Source organism: Brassica napus, chromosome C7 (genome assembly GCF_020379485.1).
Source record: "Brassica napus cultivar Da-Ae chromosome C7, Da-Ae, whole genome shotgun sequence".
Lineage (NCBI taxonomy): Eukaryota > Viridiplantae > Streptophyta > Magnoliopsida > Brassicales > Brassicaceae > Brassica > Brassica napus.
The window spans coordinates 39,730,273-39,753,200 of NC_063450.1; the positions used below are offsets into that span (position 1 = coordinate 39,730,273).

Sequence of the window (22,928 nt, forward strand, 5' to 3'; positions counted from 1 at the left end):
ATGATACGCCAAATCAAGTGTCCTCTCAAATATGGAAATTTTGTAACTATGCTTTAACGAAGAGATTTCGACCACTCTTGTTAATCTAAATAATTTAATCTTTCTAATGGATCTCAAAAATTCTTCAAAAATTGGAGTTATGAATTATACTAGCTTATCTAAAAAGTAATCTATGAAAGAATGTCTACAGATGATTTCGTATAAAAAATGTGTAGTTATTGATTTTATGAATATACAATCTTAACGCTCCAAAAAGTATCAAAAATTAAGTGAATACAAGAGTAATAAGAGTATAAGTTCGTTGTGTCTAGGCTTAGGATTCCCCTCTAATTTTTTGGATGTTCTCTTATAGGCGACAAGAATGGATCATAAGAGCATCATTAATAGAGTTTCTTAAGGTGGAGTTCTTAACGGAATATAAGAAACCGTTTTTTAACTTTTAACTAAAAAAATTAAGAACAGACTCTTAAATAAGATATTTAAGAGCCGGTTCTTATCTTTTTAGTTAAAAGTTAAGATACCGTTTCTTATAATCCGATAAGAACTCAACCCTAAGAACCTCATTAATCATGCTCTAATGGCAATGTGATCTTGGTGAATATCAATTGCTTTTAAAATTGTATTTGAATCCCCGATTTTTTTACGTTTTGGTTTGACCATCACAGTTCGGCGCAGATTATTCTCTCAGTTAATTTAAGATAGATCTACAATTTTCTTGGACCTATTATCTCTTTATCTGGCATTTGTGATATTGAACCAAGTTTGAAATAGGGTGAAACCCAGTTCCAACACTTTCTCTCTTTTTAAATATAGTGAATTAGGCCAACATTTAGCTCGAGGGTACCAAAACTAGTCTATCCTTTTTGTATTTTTTACGTAGTAAAAAGCTTCAGAGTATAGTAACTTTTGATTTATACCAGAATTTAAACTTTCATTTTAAAAAAATGAAAATAAACCATGTAGAAGCGTTTGCATCATTTATATTTTATAATATTTTGAAAAAATATCATCATTTATAATTCTGCACCTCGATTGTTTGTTTGCGTTTCTGTATTTGGTTTATTTGTAAATGAACCTACAACATTCACGCCACATTTTGTTTCTATTTATAAATGAACTACAACATATTCTTTTGAAACAAACGAAAAAACCGTTAATTTAAATAAAATACGAAATGTTAAAAGCAAGTGGGAAAACAAACGTTTCGTCTATGAAACTGCGTTTGCACTTTACATAATTTTCGTGGATAATTTTATGTTTTAGGTTTCATAAGTGTGTTTTTTTTTGTTTTTAATTAATTTTTTCACCACCTTTTTTATTAAAAAAAAAACGTTGCTGCTATGGTGCATAAAAAAGAACATGGATGTGGCAACAAAAGCAAGTATGAGCTAATCTAATTGTGAAGGGTCTTTCTCTTGGCTAATTTGGATGTTAAAGTTTTTATTAAGTTAGGAATTAGTTACTTGTCACTTTTAAGATAAGTGGATTTTAATTTGGTTAGGGATTAGAGTGAGTGAACTTTTCGAGAGTCAAATCTTATTGTCTCTATCTCTCTGTACCTTCTTCTTTTCTTATAGTTTATGTACTAATAAAGTTTCGCTTCAGTAACCTATATAGGCTATAGCTAATTAAGCTATGTAAAAATGGTATTAACAAAACAAGAAAAATTTAACGTCACGATCTATTAAAGGTGATATCGTTTTCCTTATGGGAGATGCTTGCAAAAGCATACGGCCAATCATTCAGTTGTCAAAGTACATAGGGAATTTATTCTACCAATTAATTACCGAGTTATACCATCAAATATTATTTGGCAACGGGGATTTGAAGGGTGTGTGGATGTACCGTGTACGATAATAATGTTAACTTGTAAAAACGACAAGGAATCCTGTAAGGAAAATTTTGAATGTCGAGGTTTGTGCATGAGGACGGAAACAAATACGTGTAGAGATACAAGTCTAAAATTTATCTCAAAATTTACCAATTTTAGCTGACTTGGATTTAATTTATAGTGCTTCATATGGGCTTCTTTTTTTAACTTTTTGCAGTCTCTAGAAACAGAATAGCTTCATAGCAGATTCTGATTCAATTTTTGTTGTAACCAAACTTTTATTTATTGAACGCATGGGCAAAGTCAGAAAATTTATTCTTTGGGTGCATTACTAAATAAAAGAACGTTAAAAAGAATTGAACTTGGAAACTGTGGGTGCACAATATGATCATTACCAATTACCTAACAAATTCTATTGGTTTTAGGTATAAAATTGTAAAGTTCATTATTTTTGTGGGTGCAATATTTACAAGGTGGCTGTTAGTGCAAAGATGAAACCACAAGTAAGCAATGCAGAATATAACTCAAGAGACAAAACAATACAAGCAACTACTATGTTTATTACAATCTCCTTTAAACAATCTATTACAAGATCCGCTTAATTTAGCTTTTATACGTCTAGTGTTAACACCCTAACACACGCTACTGAAAGATTCATAAGCTACCCGCTTATGTCTTTCTACCGTCAAGTACTTCAACCACTGCTTCAGCACGACCTAGAACACTTCCAAGAATTTCTCTCTCTCTATAAGATCAGCCTCTATATCTCTGTCAAAATACAACGACCCCATAGCTATCTTATATTATTCTCCACATTCCTGAAATCCTAGTCTCCAAGGAATCCACAATATGAAATACACTTATTTCTCTTTCTTTAAGTCATAAACTTGCTCCTCAAGTTTATTCCTCTTTCCATATCTCCAAGATACTCTCTTGCTCTCCAAGTCTACACGACTCCAGATAGCATCTTGACTCCACATGGTCTTCACCACTCAACACGACGTCTGCTTCAGCAACTACGTCATCGACTACTTCAGAGCAGACATCTTACATCAACAATCTCCCCATTTTAGCTTTGTGTACAGATCAAGCACAACATTCTTCTTGTTTAGCAACCATGTTGCAACTACGTTCCCCACCAGGAACCTTCCACACCAAATGTGCTTTTCTCCCACCACACATGCTTTTCTCCCCCATGAGATATGCATTCTCTGTACCTGAACATCACCATTCTCCCCCTGCTTGATTGCATACTACGCTAAAACAGATGCTTAGATGTCAAGCCTTACAGTCCCAGCCGTCTGTTTCTTCATGTATAATCATGACACAGCCCCTGCTGCAGTGGAATAACAAGTAATGCATCACGACCTGACGCACCTGTTGAACTACACTTCGACCAGCTTCTGTTGAGGACCTGGCTTCCTTCATGTGTCGTATTCTTGACCATGAGCCCTTCCCCATCCACACCGAGTGCTCTCTGCACTCGTTGCTATTGTCTTGGAGTGATTTCACTATCATCCTCCCGAAGATCATCTCGCAACACTTCCTGACGCACTTCGATCTCTTTCTCCTTTGTGCCACAAACAACCTCGTGTCCTGGCTCCAGACTTGATGCTTCTTGATCAACCTCAATATCACTCCTACCAGAGTTGCATCCATCTTCTGATGTCTCATCCTTGATCTCATCAAGTAAGCCACTCTTGGCTAAGGACACCTCTTCAACCCTCTTGGGTTTAGTGAACGTCTTGTTAACCTTCTTGGCCATGTTTCTGCTCTACTCACGAGCAAAACACTCCACCTTCTTGTGTCCAACCTTCCCACCGAACCAACAGCACATCCGATGTTGCTTCTTGCTTGGTCTGATACAGTTGCTGATGCACCGATCAGTCTCCTTCCTTGTACCAGCTGCACAACCATGCTTCAGAACCTCCTATATGACCTTCATGTTGTTGCACTGATGTACTACTTTCGGCTTGTTACTAACAGTTGCGCGTTGTAGAACTTCCTCTATGTCGTACGTCCCGACGTACTTTCTGACAAGCTCCTTTGGCTCCAGTTTTTGATGTGCTCCCATACATGAAATGTGATAGCCCCTTCTTTTGTACTTCCTTAATACTCTCAGCTCCTCGATATCCCAGTCCCCAATTCGCCTTGGTTGGTTGTCCCATCGAGAGTATCTTATCCAAATCTTTGGATCCAATGTTGAGCATCCTGATCTGTTTGCGATTCTCAGCCAAATCACATTCCAGCATCATTGCTCTCTCACGTTCATCAATAGCAACCTCCCTCAGTTTGTTAACCTCCTTATCCAGAGCTTCATTCTTCTCATTTACAGCAGCAAGTTCTTCAGCAAGATCTTCATACTGCTCATGGCCCTGCACCAATTCGTGTTGCAACCTCAGATTCTCATTCTTGAGATTCAACCACTTGTTGAGCATCACGTGATAATCCTCAGAGTTTGTACTAACATCTGAATCCGAGGATTCACTAGATTCCTCCTTGCGTACACCAAATGCAACAAATTTCTTTATCACCTTTCCATCTTCTTCAGAATCTGAATCATCAGACGACTGCAATGGAGCTCCAATTCCAGTCTTCAAGTTAGCTACACAGCTTCACTTCACGTAGCACTTCTTGTACGACGTCATGTAGTACTTCACAACTTCATGTAGTACTTCACGACTGATACATGGACACCTTGAGGAGTTGTTTTTCTTCAGCTTCTAAAACTTAGTCGTCACTGCACTAACAATCTCCCCCTTGATGATTGAGTTTTAGAATACAACACCCATACACTGCTTCAGCGCCCATACACTGCTTCAGCGCCCATACACTGCTTCAGCGCTCATACACTGCTTCAGCTCAACCACCATGCTTCCTGCTGTACTCTGTCTTCAGTTTTCCCTCTTGCCTTCAGGATCACACCAGTAACTTAGGTGACCCGCTCTGATACCACTTGTTAGTGCAAAGATGACACCACAATTAAGCAATGCAGAAGATAACTCAAGAGACAAAAAAATACAAGCAACCACTATGATTTATTAGAATCTCCTTTAAACAATCTATTATAAGATCTGCTTAATTCGGCTTTTACACGTCTAGTGTTAACACCCTAACACACGCTACTGAAAGATTCCTAAGTTACCCGCTTATGTCTCTCTACCATCAAGTACTTCAGCCACAGCTTCAGTACGACCCAGAACACTTCCAAGAGCTTCTCTCTCTCTCTCTCTATAAGATCAGCCTCTGTGTCTCTGTCTAAATACAGACGACCCCATAGCTATCTTATATTATTCTCCACATTCCCGAAACCCTAGTCTCCAAGGAATCCACAATATGGACGTCTTCCATATAACATTAAGTGCAACTTTCATTTTCTTGGAATGCACTTATTCCTCTTTCTTTAAGTCATAAACTTGTTCCTCAAGTTTATTCCTCTTTCCATATCTCCAAGATACTCTCTTGCTCTCCAAGTCTACACGACTCCAGCTCAGCATCTTGACTCCACATGGTCTTCACCACTCAACACGACGTCTGCTTCAGCAACTACGTGATCGACTACTTCAAAGCAGACATCTTACATCAACAGTGGCTTCGCCCTGATTGAATAACATTTATAATTTGGCTAAAAAAAGTTTAGATTTATGCATCTTGCATATGCATCTTGTATTTTTGGTATTCTTGGAGCAGATACAGAAGTTATTTGAACTATTTGGAGGTGGAAAGCAACCAGAGGAGATAGTTCAGAAAATTTGGATTCAAGGAGGCACATAGCAGCCAGCCTCTGTTGACCACTTGGAACCCATACACACAGAGCGGCCTAGTCTAGCAGTCTTAACCAAGGCTGATATCCCCCTCCTTCAGATGATCACATTCGACCATGGGGCATAGCGGTTTGCACCAACAGTTTTATCTTAACCACAAGAGGAAGGACAATGTAGCAGCTGGAGCTAGCGGCCTGTCCTGAATTCGTCTCGAAAATTCATAGCAGTCCAGCTAGCGGCCAAATGCAAAGGCCGCTACAACACCTGCACACAACGGCTCCTCCTAGCGATTGATCTATGGCCGCTACTACTCTTATTAAATCTAGTAGATTTTGAGTTTCTAGCCATTTGATATAAATAGAAGTTGTCTTTAATGAATAATAAATTATTTTTATCTACTGTATTAACTTAAAACCTCTTGGATCTTTTTGTGTTTATACAATTTCTACTTTCTCTCTTGTGTTTACTTGTGATTATCTCATTTATAAGCTTGATTATGGTTCAAGTTATCATGAGTTTATGATTTGTGAGTACACCTCTTAAATCTTTGGGCTATATAGATTTAGGGTGATCAGTGAAGAGTTAAGCTTTTTAGTGTTAAATTTGCTCGTTTCTGTACATGTTAAGTGTTCTTAATGCTAGTTTAGGTTCGATCACTCTCATCTAGACTCTAAAGATATTTTATGAAATGAAGATGTTTCTTGAAATAGTTGAATGAATTTAGTTTTTGCTCTAGCACGATTAACCAAAGGAAAGGAATTTGATATTATGATTGCTAGAAATATTAAGATTTATAGATGGTTAGTAGACTTAATCAACTGCATGTTTGATTGTATAGACCAAAGAAATTTGATGTTTAATGCTTGATCGTTTAAGGGTTTCTATCATGGAAATGAATTACTCTATCTTGGTTGGTTGTTTGCTTGGTTGTTTGGTTGGTACCTTGACTTGGAACTAATCTTTAAATCAATTATCGAATTCCCATTGGTTCATCTTATAAGTAATTGATTGAAAGCCATTTACTTTACTAATCTTTACTCGTCTTGTTTGACTAGACAGTCTAGTTACTTGGTTACTTATAAACACTTTGATTGTGTTTAGATTAAAACATGTCTTGATTAGAATTATCTTAGATTGATTTGACACCTCTTTTATGCTACAATAACTATTGAGCTTGGAATTAGGCTACAAAAGAATGTTTACTGCACATCATGTATCCTTTAAGCCGGGATGTAAACGATGTAAACCAAGACTTAGAAACCGAGTCAGAAATCAAGCTAACGCTTAATTCAACTTAGTTGGTTTGGTTCTCTATATATCTAAAAGGTGAAAACCAATCATACTACCAAAAATATTAGAAAATTGGACATATATTTAAGATTGTCATTTTGAAAATAAAGCGACGGTTTTTGTTACATAACTATTTTCTCAAAGTTTAATAAACACAATCTGTTTTTTTTTTTCAGCTTGTAATCGTTTTACATAAAAAAGATTACCTTAGTTTTTGTTTATATAAATATTAGATTTATTTGTGAACGAAATTGTATGTTTTTCACGACGAAATCAAGAGACTAATATAGAGACTTACAACTAAATAAAATAAGACTTACACATATAACGTGAGTTATGCAAAGTAAAATAAATGAATTGACACAAATCAATGTCTTACGATCGGTCCTAAGCGGAACCACTAAATAACGATCATAAATGACCCATTGACGACGGCCTTCTTTTTTATTGGGTGATATAATATACATATTCAAACTTATACATTTACATCAACAAACATGTGTATATGTGTGAACTAAATGACACATGAATGCATCAAATACTCTTCAGTCTTCAAGATATACATACGGGCATGGATGAGGAAACTATGTTATTGTATATGGTTAGGTCGTGAAAGGTGTTATACATAGTCACATGTGTTACTATATCCCAATTACAAAGTTTATTATATGATGATTAATTAAAACTTTAAGCTAATGACCATACATATATGATTAATTAAGAATTTGGATTATGGTTTGCTAATCACGCGGTCAATTTAGTCTCTATAAAAGCAGTTGCGCACCTTCCACAACCTTCAATATCAACTCACCACAACCTTCTCTCTTACTCGTCACTCTTTCTTTTATATTCCTCTCCATCTAGCTATAAGTTATCAATTAATAAATAAGAATAAAATGGACAAAAGAGGAGGAATATGTAGTGGAGGTTCGGGATCATCAGGAGAAACAGAGGTGAGAAAGGGACCGTGGACGATGGAAGAAGATCTTATTCTTATCAACTATATTGCCAACCACGGCGATGGCGTTTGGAACACTCTCGCCAAATCTGCAGGTTCATTTAATTTCCTCTTAAAGAATTTCAATTTATAATTAATCACCAATACGTATGTGTATAGATAGATTTATCTTACGTTGTATTTTAATATATAAACTAGGGTTTCTACATAACTTGCATAGGTATTATACAAGAGTAACAATCTTGTATCACTCATACCAAATTTTTTTTATCTTCTATAGTTATTATCTACACCTATGAAGCACACTTGCTATCTATATCTTCAATTCTTTGGTAAAACGAATAACTGTTTTGCTAATATGTTCTTTCCTTGTTAAAATTTGATCTAAATTAAAGGAAACCTCCAAAGACGTTTTTGCGTAAATGTTCTTCTAGGCCTAGGCATAAATGAAAGTTATGTAAGACAATAAGTATTCTAATAATAAACAGGGTTTTAGTGATTCACGATTTATATAAATACACATATGTGGATATGCAAGTGCGTATGAAACAATATTTGACTATGATGATTTATTAAATAAACGTTTAGGTCTAAAACGCACCGGGAAAAGTTGCCGGCTCCGGTGGCTGAACTATCTCCGCCCTGACGTACGACGTGGAAACATCACGCCGGAGGAGCAACTTATCATCATGGAACTTCATGCTAAGTGGGGAAACAGGTAAGTTTTAATTTACATAAATGACTATATACAAATACACATACACTATGTGTAACAAAAGAACAAAGGCAAAATTTTCTAACTTTCTTTCTCAAACAAAGATACTCGAACTTTGAATCGTTTATATACTCTTGAGGCTATATATAGCCACGTAGATCTGTGAAAAGACAATAAAGCAACACATTTAGTGATTAAAGCAACAAAAACGTTCAATTCCTTTGTGACAATCTTTGATCGAAGTTTTTTCTTGGCCGTCAGTTCTCATTTCCTGCACATGTCGAATTTTTCAAGCCACTAACATTAGACCTCGTGCATGTTTATCAAAACAACATGAAAACCTCGTGCGTATTTCTCCCGTACTCGTGGCTACACTTGTCCCGATATTTTCATATGATTTATAAAGTACAGAATTTCCGTAATTATTCAAGTTGATTTCCCACGTTTCTGAAAGATTTACGCGGCTCTATTTATTTCCTTGTCTGCTTGTTTATCCAATTTCTATTTCTATTTGTTTTGTACGTAAAGAGCTGGGAAATTATGCCCAAGATTAAAAGGTACAGATTGTCTGCATTTTTAAGTAAGTACAATTTAGTTTATCGTTTTATGGGAAGATAACTCCTTCTGGTATACTAATTACGGATATGAGTATCAGCCTATTAGGTATGGGGTGAAGTTATTATCAGCCTGATTATATTCGGTTCTATTTTTTTCATAATTCATGATGTAGATTTTGTTTTTTTACTGATTTTTTAGTTTCAAATTTCTTCCTCCTTTCTTACGTCTTGACAATTTATTCATAAGATAGCAAGCTTTTACTAAATCAGAAAATTACACTTTATAGACCTTTTTAACAAACAAATAAACAAAAAAAAAGTAACGCTTTTACCAAAAGGATAAGGGATAAACTTTTTTTTTTTAACAAACTTGATAAGGCTTGAAAAAGATCCAAACATAGTACATGTGAACAAAAGTATAAAGTCTCCTGACAACAAGAAAAGGCATAATTGAAAGAGACGCAAACCTTAATGTTTTGGATTCATCTAGACGTACTTGGTTTGTCGCAGTCACGGATTAGACCGCTAACCCCACAACAATCATTAGCTCATCATCTTAGTTATGCTTATATTAAATAATATAAATACTCATCTCATAAATAAATTAACACTTAATATATATGATCAGGTGGTCAAAAATCGCTAAACACCTTCCAGGAAGAACCGACAACGAGATCAAAAATTTCTGGAGGACAAGAATACAAAAATACATCAAACAAACCGATGTAGCAGCAACTGCAACGTCGTCCGTTGGATCTCAGAGTTCAGAAATCAATGATCACGCTGCAAGCACGTCGGCCCATAATGTCTTTTGTGCACAAGATCAGGCGATGGATACTTATTCTCCTACAACAACGTCGTATCAACATACCAATATGGAATTCAACTATGGTAACTACTCTGCGCCTGTGGCTCCGGTGACTACGGCTGCGACGACAGCAGATTATTCGGTACCGATGACCGTTGATGATCAAACCGGTGAAAACTATTGGGGCATGGATGATATCTGGTCATCAATGCATTTACTCAATGGTAATTGATTAACAACGATCGCTCGGAAAACAAAATATGGAATATTACTTTGAGATTTGTGATTTTTAGTACCGTGATTAGTACGCGACATGTATATGGTTTTTGCCTCGACGTTTCGAGGTTTGGGAATATACTTTTTATATAATATCAATAATCATAATCCTTGATATATATTTTGAACTTTATTGCAACCCGTTGGATGTTATACATAAATAAAACTGGAAGGGGTCATTTATTTCTTGGCCTTATATTTGTACTAGTTGAATATTTTGTCGTAGGAATGTTTGTGTCATGTATAAATGATAACACTAACTAGTTTTTGCATATGATTTGTATATTCCAATACAAACGTTTGTTTATTTGTTCTCTGTTCCATAGTGTAATGTATTATGGAGGTTTTATCACATCTTTTTTTTTTTTGAACTGAAGTTTTATCACATCTTACTCGACTATTAAAAACGTCTAAGCTTATACCTGACTGATACAACTATGAGCTATCCGTTAACCAATAAACGATAACTACATTTGAATGAATAGTAATTAACATATTCGTACAATTAATATATAGTTAAAAAATAAAATAATACATAGCTATTTTCTAACTTTAAAACAGATACACATGAGTTAGGCGTGTCTATACATATACATGTGGACCGATGCATTTACATATCACATGACACAAGCATATGGAACCTTATTTCACCAATAGCAAGAAGACAAGTGTCACAGCTGAAAATAGATAGCTTTTGTACAGTTCACGGTGCCTTTATTCAACAATTTTTATCCATTTTTGGGCATCGCCATTCAACATGCAGAACCCGACGTAAGCCTAACTCCATTAACTAAAACCACAACCTTCAAGACGAAGATATCGACTTTATCTTTTATTTTATTTTCGTTGTCAAAGGAAGAAATAGACTGTTTAAATAAATAGAGAATCTATAAAATGGTTCTTTATCACTAATTTGCATCCATGCGTCAAAATCCGTAAATATTTACATCTAAAAAGGTACAAACATGGGATGAAAATGTATGGAATATAAGATTTGACGAGCCTAGAAACGTAATGAGTAATTGAGCCGTAAGTGTATATATATATTGATATGATAATAAAGCCAGTATGAATATTGATGTGTAAACCAAGTTGTCTTAAGCCCAGTGGCAATTCGGCAATTCGTCTTGGCCACCTAGCTAGCTGTGCCATTTAGATCGTGTCTGAATGTAAAATTTCGTGGGATAAAGTTGTGGACCTATAAAGTTTTTGTGATCTCCACGGTTATAAAAAATGAGTATTGATGTGTAGATTTATTATCTGCATACATCAGATAGAATAGTTGGTCAATGGACATGAAGTTAGGTCGGGAAGTGCAAGCACTATTGCAAGACGGCAAAAGCATTTAAGCTTTACCGAACTTCTTAACTTTAAGTCTTTAGCCAACGACACATTTTGTCCGAATGAAGCATGTGTAGAGGATAAATCCAAGCTCCACTTTCTCTTCTCTATGCATTGGCTAGAATGGGAATAATTGATAATTCATTTGTTTTTCGACGGATATATATAAGAAATTATGTAAAGATATTTAAGAAAATAGCAGGTGCCGATATAGCGTCTTCGTTTTCGGGGTAAATTATAAAAAGTGGAAAAACTATTTTCATGTTTTATATAAAGATCATGAAAAATAACGGCGTTAAAAACAAAACTGAACAAAAATAAATTGTGCATGAAAAAAAAAAGCAAGGTATGTACCAACTACCAAGTGAATGCATTATTTTCTAAAAAAAAATGCATTATATTTTCCGGTCTCGTCTTTACATCGATCCTCATTCTTTTTCTTTCTTTCTTTTTTTGCTAAGACATCAATCCTCATTCAAACTCTAAAGATTTATTTTATGGTTTTAAACGTATTATCGTTAAACCATAAGTGAAAGACATATTGGTCACTAGCTCTCGGAATATCAAAGAATCAAGTTCTGAGTTATGCATGATGATTTGTTATTGGATTAGTTTTTAGATCGAATATCTTATTGATTCAAATGCCGTAGGATAAATTACACGATCGAATTGATGCATATAACATGGAACTGATTTCACCCTCAATAGCTAAAGTAAACGGATGTAGTAGGTCATGTCATAGATTTGCTATATTATGTGTATTTTAATTTGTGGTATAAGATTATAACATGTTTTCTCAAAACTAAGTTTTTTCTTCTCATTTATCTTGTCTTATTCTTAAGACATCTCAGATCAATCTACAGCGTCTCAGTTATATCCAGATTCCATGCTAATTATATTTGTAATGAAACTTGATACTTATATTAGATAATTAGCTTGAATTTTGAATTTAAAAAGAATAGCAATTTTTTTTACTAGGCCAACGCGTTTACCATGTGGAGATTGCCAACTTCCCATGTGAATTATAAAGGAAAAATCACATGGCAAGTCGGTCACAAACATAAATTAAAGTGGCTTAGAATTCTACAAATATAATAGACGTGGAAGTATTGGGTTTTACTATCTTCTCTTTTATCTTTGTTCATTTAGCTGCTTGGAGCATTGTTCTTGTCTTCATGCCTTTGCTGTACTTTCCATATATAGCATAAACCAGTTTCTTCCCGTCTCGATGAATTTCACATATTTTAACTATATTTATACAGAGTTAATGTTGAAGTCGGTGATGTTAGGAGTTTCAAAGGCTCCTAAAACAAATGCTGTAGTATAAAAGATTGTAGAACCAGTTCTGAGGGATATCAAAGCACCGAGAATGCAAGTACTCACTTAATCTAAGTGCAATCAATGATTTAGATGGGTTTTAAACTACTACTAATATTAAAAAGCAATTACAGAATGATACTTTCTTGACTAAGGGAAAAGAGAATTCATGGGTATAGGGATTAGACCTTGGGTGATCAAGTATCGAACTAAGGATGGCAAATGATCAATCAAACTATCGACCTTAAGCCTTGACACAATTCTAAGCAAGCTCTATGTCTAGATGAATGCTCATTTGCTAACATATCTCAATCATCAAATGTCTTTGGTTGAATAATGTGAAAGCAATCATTACTAACAAGTCTATTAGCTATCTTAGCACATTTAACAACAAATGTCTTTGGCAAAGTATACTAAAAGCCTAGGAGGGTTGTCTCAGGCATTTCATCAAACACCTTTTGGGTGGGAAATGCCTATTGATCAACTTTTGAGTGGCCAACTCAGAAGATGCATTATGAATACTCTACTAGCAAGGAACAAGAATGATCTACACTAAAATATCCTAGAACTAACCTAATCACCCTTGATCTCCCTAACCCATGAATTCAAAAGGTGATTACTCACTAATCTCCATGATTCCTCTTAAACCCATATTGGATTTCAGATTAATCATGTAGAGAAATAGATAAGAAATCAACAAGAACACAAGATGAAAGCAATGAAATCTGAATCAAAAGAAGTTTTACTAGTTGTTCCTCAGAAAAAGAGATTCTCTGCCTCCAATGGCTTACAAATATACTTAACTTAGGTTTAGGCAATGTAAAACGTGCATAATAAAATGACCAAAAGACCCTTAGAAAACATGAGTTCGACAGGCAAATAGACGCGGAGCGACCTCGGCATGTCGCTCCGGCCTTCGGGAGCGACCTCAGTGGGTCGCTCTGAGAGGTCGCTCCGGGCTTCATTTTGTGTCGTCTCGCCATGGAAACGCGAGCGACCTTGGAGCATCGCTCTGGCAAGTCGCTCTGAGAGGGGTGTCTCACGATAGAAACGCGAGCGACCTTTCCATGTCGCTCTGGCTAGGTCGTTCCGGGATGTGTGTTACAGCGACTTCACGGCGTCGCTCCGGTGAGGTCGCTCTAGTGCGCTGCTCGTTCGTTGATCGCTTTAAACACTTCTTTTGAGCTCCAAATGCACCCAAATGCCTCCAAGAACTTCATGTGGTACTCCAACACCTGATAAAGACTCATGTATGCAAAATGTAACCTAAACATGGCTAAATCCTAGTCTATATGATCAAAATGCACATGGGTGAATGGATAAGACAATGGAAATATGCAAGATATCAACTCCCCCAAACTTGTTCTTTTACTTGTCCACAAGTGAACTTTCTAGAACTCATAGGGAGAGAGGTTTTAAGGTGGGAGCTCATAGCCAAAAGAAACACAACTAGCACTCAATTCAACATCTAATCCAACATGAGCACACTCTCTTATTACACTTTAGCTTCTCTAGGCCTATCTCAACTTCTTTTGCCCTTATACTCATAATCAAGCATCCACACATTCAAATCAACCAACTCTCACATTCATTAAGCATAAAACATTAAGTGAATTCTTGCAAATGGTCAATTGGTCCAAATCATTTGGTTGAGTAAGGGAAGGCTTTTATTCAAGTGGGTCAAGAGGTTCAAAATCCATGATCTTTTAAAGTGGTTTACTCTCAAAACAAGTAGTCTTGACATTGCACATAATATATCTAAGAAAGGGACCAACTCATGCATACAATGCTCAATCTCCATTGTTCTACCATTTTCCCAAACATACAAGTTACACAATCACTTCTCAATGTCAAACCCAACTCTCATCTCTCACCAAAAGATCTCATGAACACTTTGCACATAAAACTCTTTTTCTTTGAAATCTATAAAGGATTTTCTCAACTTCTAAACAAATCTTAGCTCTAAACAACTTTGCTAGCCCAATTTTCTTTCTTTTTCTCTTCTTTTTAGATATATTTTTTTCTTTTTCTTTTTCTCTTTTATATTCTTTTTTTTTTCGGGGGCCAAGACTTTTCATAAACTCGAGCTAGACGTTTATCTATTAATTCCAATAAGATTATCCATTTAAACACAAAGAGTATATTCTTTTCCTTCGAACTTTTCATGCTTCCAAACCATAGTCACAACACTCAGCCCCACCTATAGCTAGACAATAGAGTGCCTAATCTAGCAAGAATGAAGGCCAAGCATTGTTGTTCCCGATACTCTCAACATTATGCACATGTAAGGCTTTCTGAAAAAGACCTCACTCATCAAATAATGAAAGCTCAAAAGGAGGGAATGATTTTGGGAATGGTGTACCACTCGAGTTTTTCAAAAAGATTGGCATAAAGGATGTGACAACTCAAGTGTGTATATCCATGACTCAGTACACAAGGGACCATAAGCAAGAAGCATTAAGTTCGTTCAGTTCAAACAAGGTTGTAGTTGGCTTCAAAGGTTGAGTTTCAGCAATCAACAAGTTTCAGGAAGAGTTTTCAAGGCTCGAAGCATACAAGTCTTTTTGAGAGGTGCATAAGCTACTCAGGTGCAAAGTAATGTTCTTTACAAGGCATTTCAAATCATTGCTCCCAATGCAAGTAAATGCAACCTATATGCTCTAGACTCTCCTAGAAATGCAAATGATGCAAACTAAATGATTTTTTTTTTTTGTGTTTTTCAAAATATTTTTTATGCAAATAGGTATGCAATGCATGACTCAATGAAACAACATCAAAGCAAACATGATCAAATACTTGATACCTCCCCCAAACTTAAATGACACAGTCTCTGTGTTGTCAAGGAGAGAGAGATACCCAAAAAGAGAAAACTAATATGCAAAAACGAAATGGTATATACAAGGGAAAGTAGTGGGTTACCTTCTATGGGGAATGAGTAGAGGGAGATGCTCCCTCCTTGTTGTCCTCAGGTGGTAACTCTTTAAGGTGCTCATCAGCAGGAGTGTCCATCTCTTCAATGTAGAAGGCTTGCTCGAACACAGTTGGTTTTCTCATTTTCCCCTTGATGTCAAAGTGGAGGATGTTCTCTTTACCCAAATGGAGATCAATCGTGCCTTCCTTCACATTAACAATAGCTCCTGCTGTAGCTAAAAATGGACTTCCTAGAATCAATGGGTCTTGAGGCTCCTCACCCATCTCAAGCACCACAAAATCTGTAGGTATCTCATACCTTCCAATCTTCACAGGGAGGTCCTCTAAGATGCCCACAGGGTACTTCACCGAACGATCAGCTAACACCAAAGAGAGTCTACACTTCTTGTACTGAGTGAATCCAAGCTTCTTTGCAACAGACAAAGGCATCAAGCTGACACTAGCTCCCAAATCGCAGAGACATTTCTCAAATACCATAGGTCCAAGAGCACAAGGTAGTGTGAAGCATCCTGGATCCTCTAACTTCTCTGGAACATCATGCCTCTGAATGATGGCACTGCACTCATCGGTAAGAATCATCATGCCTTCCATCTCCTTCTTCTTTGCAGCTACAACATCTTTCAGGAACCTGTTGTATTGAGGAATCAACATGAAAGCATCGATGATGGGCATTGCAACCTGAGCTTCACTCATTTGCTTCTCAAACAGAGCTTTGTACTTCTCTAGCAGCTGCCTCTTGAATCTACCAGGGAATGGAAGTTTGGGTTCATAGGGAGGAGGAACAAAAGAATTCTCACTTGCTGGAGCAACAACTTCACCATCTTTCACTGCTTTCTTCTCTTCCCCAACCTTTCCTTTACCTTTGGCTTCCACAATCTTCTCCAAGATTTCATCATTGATTTTCTTATCAACAATCACCACTTCATCATCTAAGTTGATGGCCACCTCCTCTCCTAGTTTCTCAGCATCCCTGGAGAGGGTTGTAGGAGGTAACTGCTTACCACTCCTAAGGGTGATAGCTTTGGCCTCCTTGGGGTTTTGGTCAGATTTTCCAGGTAGGGATCCTTGCTGGCGATTCTGGTGAGTGTTCATCGAAGCAAACTGATTCTCTAAATTCTTGACTGTAGAAGCAAGATGTAAGAATTTGTTGTTGAGCTCATTGTAGCTCCCATCAATCTTGGAATGAAGGTTCTTCAACTCATAACCAACATGCTTCTCACTTCTAGTCTGAGACTCCAAGATTTGTTTCAGTAAGGTATCAGTGCTGCTCTCTTGAGGAGCAGAGGAACCAGACGAGGGGTTTTGCTGAGGTTGATAGCTGCCTTGCTGGTTGTTTCTAGGCGGATAACCACTCTGTTGGTTGTTGGGATAGGATTTCTGTTGGTAGTTGTTGTACTGAAAGTTGGGCTCTTTTTTGTACCAGCTACCATTGTTGTTGATGAAACACAGCTCTTCCTGGCCTTCCAAACCCTCAACCTCATGGACAACAGGTGGTGTCTCTTGGCTTGGGTTACCAACAAAGTGCAGCTGCTCTTGGGTGGCTTTATCAGCAATGAGGATGTCTATCTTATCCTATAGAGCTTTCAACTCCTTCCTCGTCTACTTATCATCTGTTCGACTGCCTCTGTCGTGGTGTCCACTGTAGACTGCATCACTCATTACCATGTTGTCAACCAGCTCCTCTGCGTCTTCCTCAGTTCTCCCCAAGAATAACCCATTGCTAGTTGTATCCAGTCTGGCCCTGTACTTAGGAAGAGCGCCACGGTAGAATGTGCTCAGCAATCTCTCCTTAGAGAAACCATGGTGTGGGCATTGAGCTTGGTAGCCCTTGAATCTCTCCCAGGCTTCACTGAAGCCTTCCAAGTTTTTCTGTTGAAAGCTGGAAATCTCATTTCTTAGCTTAGCAGTTCTTGAAGTAGAGAAGAACTTCTCCAAGAATGCTTTCTTGCAGTCATCCCAAGTGGTGATAGAGTCGATGGGTAGATACTTCTCCCACTGACGTGCCTTATCCCCCAAAGAGAAAGGGAATAGCTTGAGCTTTAAGGCATCTTCGGACACACCATTGATTTTTGACAACCCACGGTAGCTATCGAACTTGTCCAAGTGATCAAATGGGTTCTCTAGAGCCAAGCAATGATACTTGTTGTTCTCGATCACGTTGAGGAGTCCTGATTTGATCTCAAAGTTGTTGGCTGCCACGGCGGGTGCTCGGATTCCCAATCTATGACCATGAATGTTGGGGCGGTCATAAGTGCCAATGGGTCAAGCTGCTCGCTGTGGTGGAACGTTGTTAGCTTCATTGGCGTTCGCATCATTTTGAGGTATGTCTCCCATATCAGTATCCAATCTCTGCAAGTGAGCCTGTTGCTCTTCTTCTCTTCTCTTTCTAGCACACTTTCTCTCTAAAGCTCTGATGTCTGCTGCTCTTGGAACTAGGTTTGATGGACCCCTACTCCGCAAGTTCATACACCTGTAGATGAAAGGGAGGTGAAGAAGGAGAATCAGTAACAAAAGAAAATAAAAATGACTTAGTCTCAAGTAAGTGACTAAATCTCAATGTTCAAATCTACTCAGAATCCGGCAACGGCGCCAATTTGATGTTAGAAGTTTCAAAGGCTCCTAAAACAAATGTTGTAGTATAAAAGATTGTCGAACCAGTTCTGAAGGATATCAAAGCACCGAGAATGTAAGTACTCACTTAATCTAAGTGCAACCAATGATTTAGATGGGTTTTAAACTACTACTAATACTAGAAATCAATTACGGAATGATACTTTCTTGACTAAGGGAAAAGAGAACTCATGGGCATAGGGATTAGACATTGGGTGATCAAGTATCGAACTAAGGATGGCAAATGATCAATCAAACTATCGACCTTAAGCTTAGACACAATTCTAAGCAAGCTCTATGTCTAGATGAATGCTTATTTGCTAACATATCTCAAACATCAAATGTTTTTGGTTGAATAATGTGAAAGCAATCATTACTAACAAGTCTATTAGCTATCTTAGCACCTTTAACAACAAATGTCTTTGGCAAAGTATACTAAAAGCCTAGGAGAGTTGTCTCATGCATTTCATCAAATACCTTTTGGGTGGGAAATGCCTATTGATCAACTTTTGAGTGGTCAACTCAGAAGATGCATTATGAATACTCTACTAGCAAGGAACAAGAATGATCTACACTAAAACATCATAGAACTAACCTAATCACCCTTGATCTCCCTAACCCATGAATTCAAAAGGTGATTACTCACTAATCTCCATGATTCCTCTTAAACCCATATGGGATTTCAGATTAATCATGTAGAGAAATAGATAAGAAATCAACAAGAACACAAGATTGAAAGTAATGAAATCTGAATCAAAAGAAGTTTTACTAGTTGTTCCTCAGAAAAAGAGATTCTCTGCCTCCAATGGCTTACAAAAGTACTTAACTTACGTTTAGGCAATGTAAAACGTGCATAATGAAATGACCAAAGGCCCTTAGAAAACATGAGTTCGACAGGCAAATAGACGCGGAGCGACCTCGGCATGTCGCTCCGACAAGTCGCTCTGGCCTTCGGGAGCGACCTCAGTGGGTCGCTCTGAGAGGTCGCTCCGGGCTTCGTTTTGTGTCGTCTCGCCATGGAAACATGAGCGACCTCGGAGCGTCGCTCTGGCAAGTCGCTCTGAGAGGGGTGTCTCACGATAGAAACGCGAGCGACCTCTCCATGTCGCTCTGGCCAGGTCGCTCCGGGATGTGTGTCACAGCGACTTCACGGCGTAGCTCCGGTGAGGTCGCTCTGGTGTGCTGCTCGTCCGTTGATCGCTTTAAACACTTCTTTTGAGCTCCAAATGCACCCAAATGCCTCCAAGAACTCCATGTGGTACTCCAACATCTGATAAAGACTCATGTATGCAAAATGCAACCTAAATGTGGCTAAATCCTAGTCTATATGATCAAAATACACATGGGTGAATGGATAACACAATGGAAATATGCAAGATATCAGTCGGCTCATCTATCATAAATGATTTTGGTTATTATGAGTTATTGATATTAGGTAAGCTTCAATTAATGATTTAATCACTTACATAAAAAGGACAACATAACTGGTTTGTACTTCTTGTTAGTTGCCTCAAGATTTTTCTTTATGAGATGTTCGGCCCTCCTCGATATATTCCGGTGATGTTTGTCTAAATAGTATCAACTACATTACTTACATAGTTACATTACAAGTAGTTTCAATATTGTCGCAAACAATACTGACTAATAAGTTGCATCATTATTTCTTCGTCATCACAACGTGCTATTCCCAAGTTAATCGTAAAATTCTGTGACTACTTAGCAACGACATTTTTACATGTAATCTCAATCAGTGGCAGACCCAGATTGATTTTAAACATGGGTCAAAATTAAATGTTTTAAATCTTAGATAAAGATAAATGTAAAAATAGGGTGTCACGCGGACTTGAACCATGGCTAAGACTATTTCTGATGGAAGTTTCTTTAATCAGAATCTCACTATTAAAAATAAAGAAATAAAAAATAAAAAAATAGGAGAAAGAGCGAAGAAAGGTTCTAAAAGAAGAGTTTTTAGGCCATGTTTATTGGAGTGTTCTTAGAAAATGATTCTTAGCGTAATATAAGAACCGTCTCTTAACTTTAACTAAGAAAAACTAAGAACCGTCTCTTAAAACTCTTATTTAAGAGACGGTTCTTAGTTTTTTTTTTTTTTTCTTTTTTTAGTTAAAAGTACTCGTCCTAAGAACTCCTCAGTAAACATGCCCTTAGACAAGTTCAATTCTTTTTCACACATAGCTAGATTGAGATGTATATAATTTTTTGTCTTTTGATTGATCAATAAATATGAAATTTCATAAAAAAAAAACATGTCCTTAGAACCACTTCTAAACTTTTACCTTCCACATGTCTTCTAACTAGCATTTTGGAATAAAAAAAAAAATAGAAAATTTAGTTATTCAATTAAAATATTAATTTTTTTATTTTTTTAGAATCTAACCTAGTTTCTAATAGTTGGATTTTTAATAGTTGGAGACGCTCTAAGGGGTGTCAGCCGAAGTTAATACCCCACACGAGCTGACAACATTCAATTATAATAGCTTAAAAAATCACATTTTTATATATTTTAGTTGTGTCAGCTGCCCAAGTTAATCGTAAAATTCTGTGACTACTTAGCAACGACATTTTTACATGTAATCTCAATCAGTGGCAGACCCAGATTGATTTTAAACATGGGTCAAAATTAAATGTTTTAAATCTTAGATAAAGATAAATGTAAAAATAGGGTGTCACGCGGACTTGAACCATGGCTAAGACTATTTCTGATGGAAGTTCTTTAATCAGAATCTCACTATTAAAAATAAAGAAATAAAAAATAAAAAAATAGGAGAAAGAGCGAAGAAAGGTTCTAAAAGAAGAGTTTTTAGGCCATGTTTATTGGAGTGTTCTTAGAAAATGATTCTTAGCGTAATATAAGAACCGTCTCTTAACTTTAACTAAGAAAAACTAAGAACCGTCTCTTAAAACTCTTATTTAAGAGACGGTTCTTAGTTTTTTTTTTTTTTTTCTTTTTTTAGTTAAAAGTACTCGTCCTAAGAACTCCTCAGTAAACATGCCCTTAGACAAGTTCAATTCTTTTTCACACATAGCTAGATTGAGATGTATATAATTTTTTGTCTTTTGATTGATCAATAAATATGAAATTTCATAAAAAAAAAACATGTCCTTAGAACCACTTCTAAACTTTTACCTTCCACATGTCTTCTAACTAGCATTTTGGAATAAAAAAAAAATAGAAAATTTAGTTATTCAATTAAAATATTAATTTTTTTATTTTTTTAGAATCTAACCTAGTTTCTAATAGTTGGATTTTTAATAGTTGGAGACGCTCTAAGGGGTGTCAGCCGAAGTTAATACCCCACACGAGCTGACAACATTCAATTATAATAGCTTAAAAAATCACATTTTTATATATTTTAGTTGTGTCAGCTGCCCCCCCCCCCCACCCCCCTTTATATAGTTGTGGACCCCCTCTGATTTCAATGTTTTTGCAAAATTGGCATTCAGCTTATTGTCCATGGTGTTAAAGGGATTAGTCGGGCCATAAAAAAGATTTCAATTAGGGAAAATTCCTGAAAAATACACAAACTAATTTCTATTTGTTAATAAAATACACTAACTATATTTGATCCCTATTTAATATATGAACTAATTTTTGTTGCTTATTAAATACACAAAATTTTAAAATTCATAAATTTTACACATCGTTTATGTTTAACGGAAGTAACGACAATGGTAATGTTTAATTAAACTTGTGTTTAAATTGTGAAAAAAAAAATCCTTAAAAATACACGAACTAATTTTTATTTTCTAATAAAATACACTAACTATTTTGGATCCATGTTTAATACACAAACTAATTTTTGTTTTCCATTAAATACATAATTTTTTGAAATTCGACAGATTTTACATATCGATTTAGACGAAATCAACTATCTTTAACATGATTTAGACGAAGTCAATTATGTGTAACATAATTGAAGACGATGTTACTGTTTGATTAAACATGTGGTTAAACTGTAAAGAATTTTTTTTTAAAAATCCTTCCGATAGATTATATTGTTAGTTTTTTTTCTCCATTATGCTTCTATGGTGTAAATTAACTTTGATTAAATTATTATCACTGCAATCAAAGCGAATTATAAAAATCAAAAACACATAACACTAAACTAATTCCAAAATCAAAAACTTGTTAAAATTACCTAGCTTTCTTCGTTCTTTTTCATGACATTGAAATCGAGTCCACTTCGAATCGATATAAAGGGAATCAAAGCAAAGAAGAAGAAAAGGAACATAGTTTGGAGAATAAAAGAGTTCGGAACAGATTAAGTTTCCAAATTCGAAGTGAAGCTAACTTAGGGCTCAATCGATTTGAGAGGTTTTGGCTGAGGGTGAGTGTGTTTTTCACAGTTTAACCACATATTTAATTAAAACTAATATCTTATTCTTTTAAACATAGTTGACGTCGTCTAAATTGATGTGTAAAATATGCAAATTTTAAAAGTTTGTGCATTCAATGGGAAACAAAAATTAGTTCGTATATTAAATGAGGATTCAAAATAGTTCGTATATTTT

The 22,928-nt window shown here is 36.1% G+C and overlaps 1 protein-coding gene and 1 non-coding gene across 2 annotated transcripts; both read left to right on the forward strand.

The window, feature by feature from the left end:
- Positions 1–7,329: 7,329 nt before the first annotated feature.
- On the forward strand, positions 7,330–10,399 carry LOC106430267 (transcription factor MYB21). The gene is made up of 3 exons (XM_013871029.3): positions 7,330–7,938; positions 8,432–8,561; positions 9,744–10,399. Exons 1-3 carry the CDS (start codon positions 7,782–7,784, stop codon positions 10,153–10,155), a joined length of 699 nt encoding a protein of 232 aa, XP_013726483.1. The 5' UTR covers positions 7,330–7,781; the 3' UTR covers positions 10,156–10,399.
- A 7,184-nt stretch (positions 10,400–17,583) lies between these two features.
- Positions 17,584–17,690, forward strand: LOC125590759. The gene has a single exon (XR_007326763.1). It is a non-coding gene; the product is annotated as a small nucleolar RNA R71 (small nucleolar RNA).
- Positions 17,691–22,928: the final 5,238 nt, after the last annotated feature.

Excerpts from the sequence above, each read along its gene's own strand:
- LOC106430267 (XM_013871029.3), top strand. The coding sequence starts at position 7,782 with ATGGACAAAAGAGGAGGAATATGTAGTGGAGGTTCGGGATCATCAGGA. Across the intron at positions 7,939-8,431 it reads CACTCTCGCCAAATCTGCAG|GTCTAAAACGCACCGGGAAA; the intron begins GTTCATTTAATT and ends ATAAACGTTTAG. Across the intron at positions 8,562-9,743 it reads CATGCTAAGTGGGGAAACAG|GTGGTCAAAAATCGCTAAAC; the intron begins GTAAGTTTTAAT and ends ATATATGATCAG.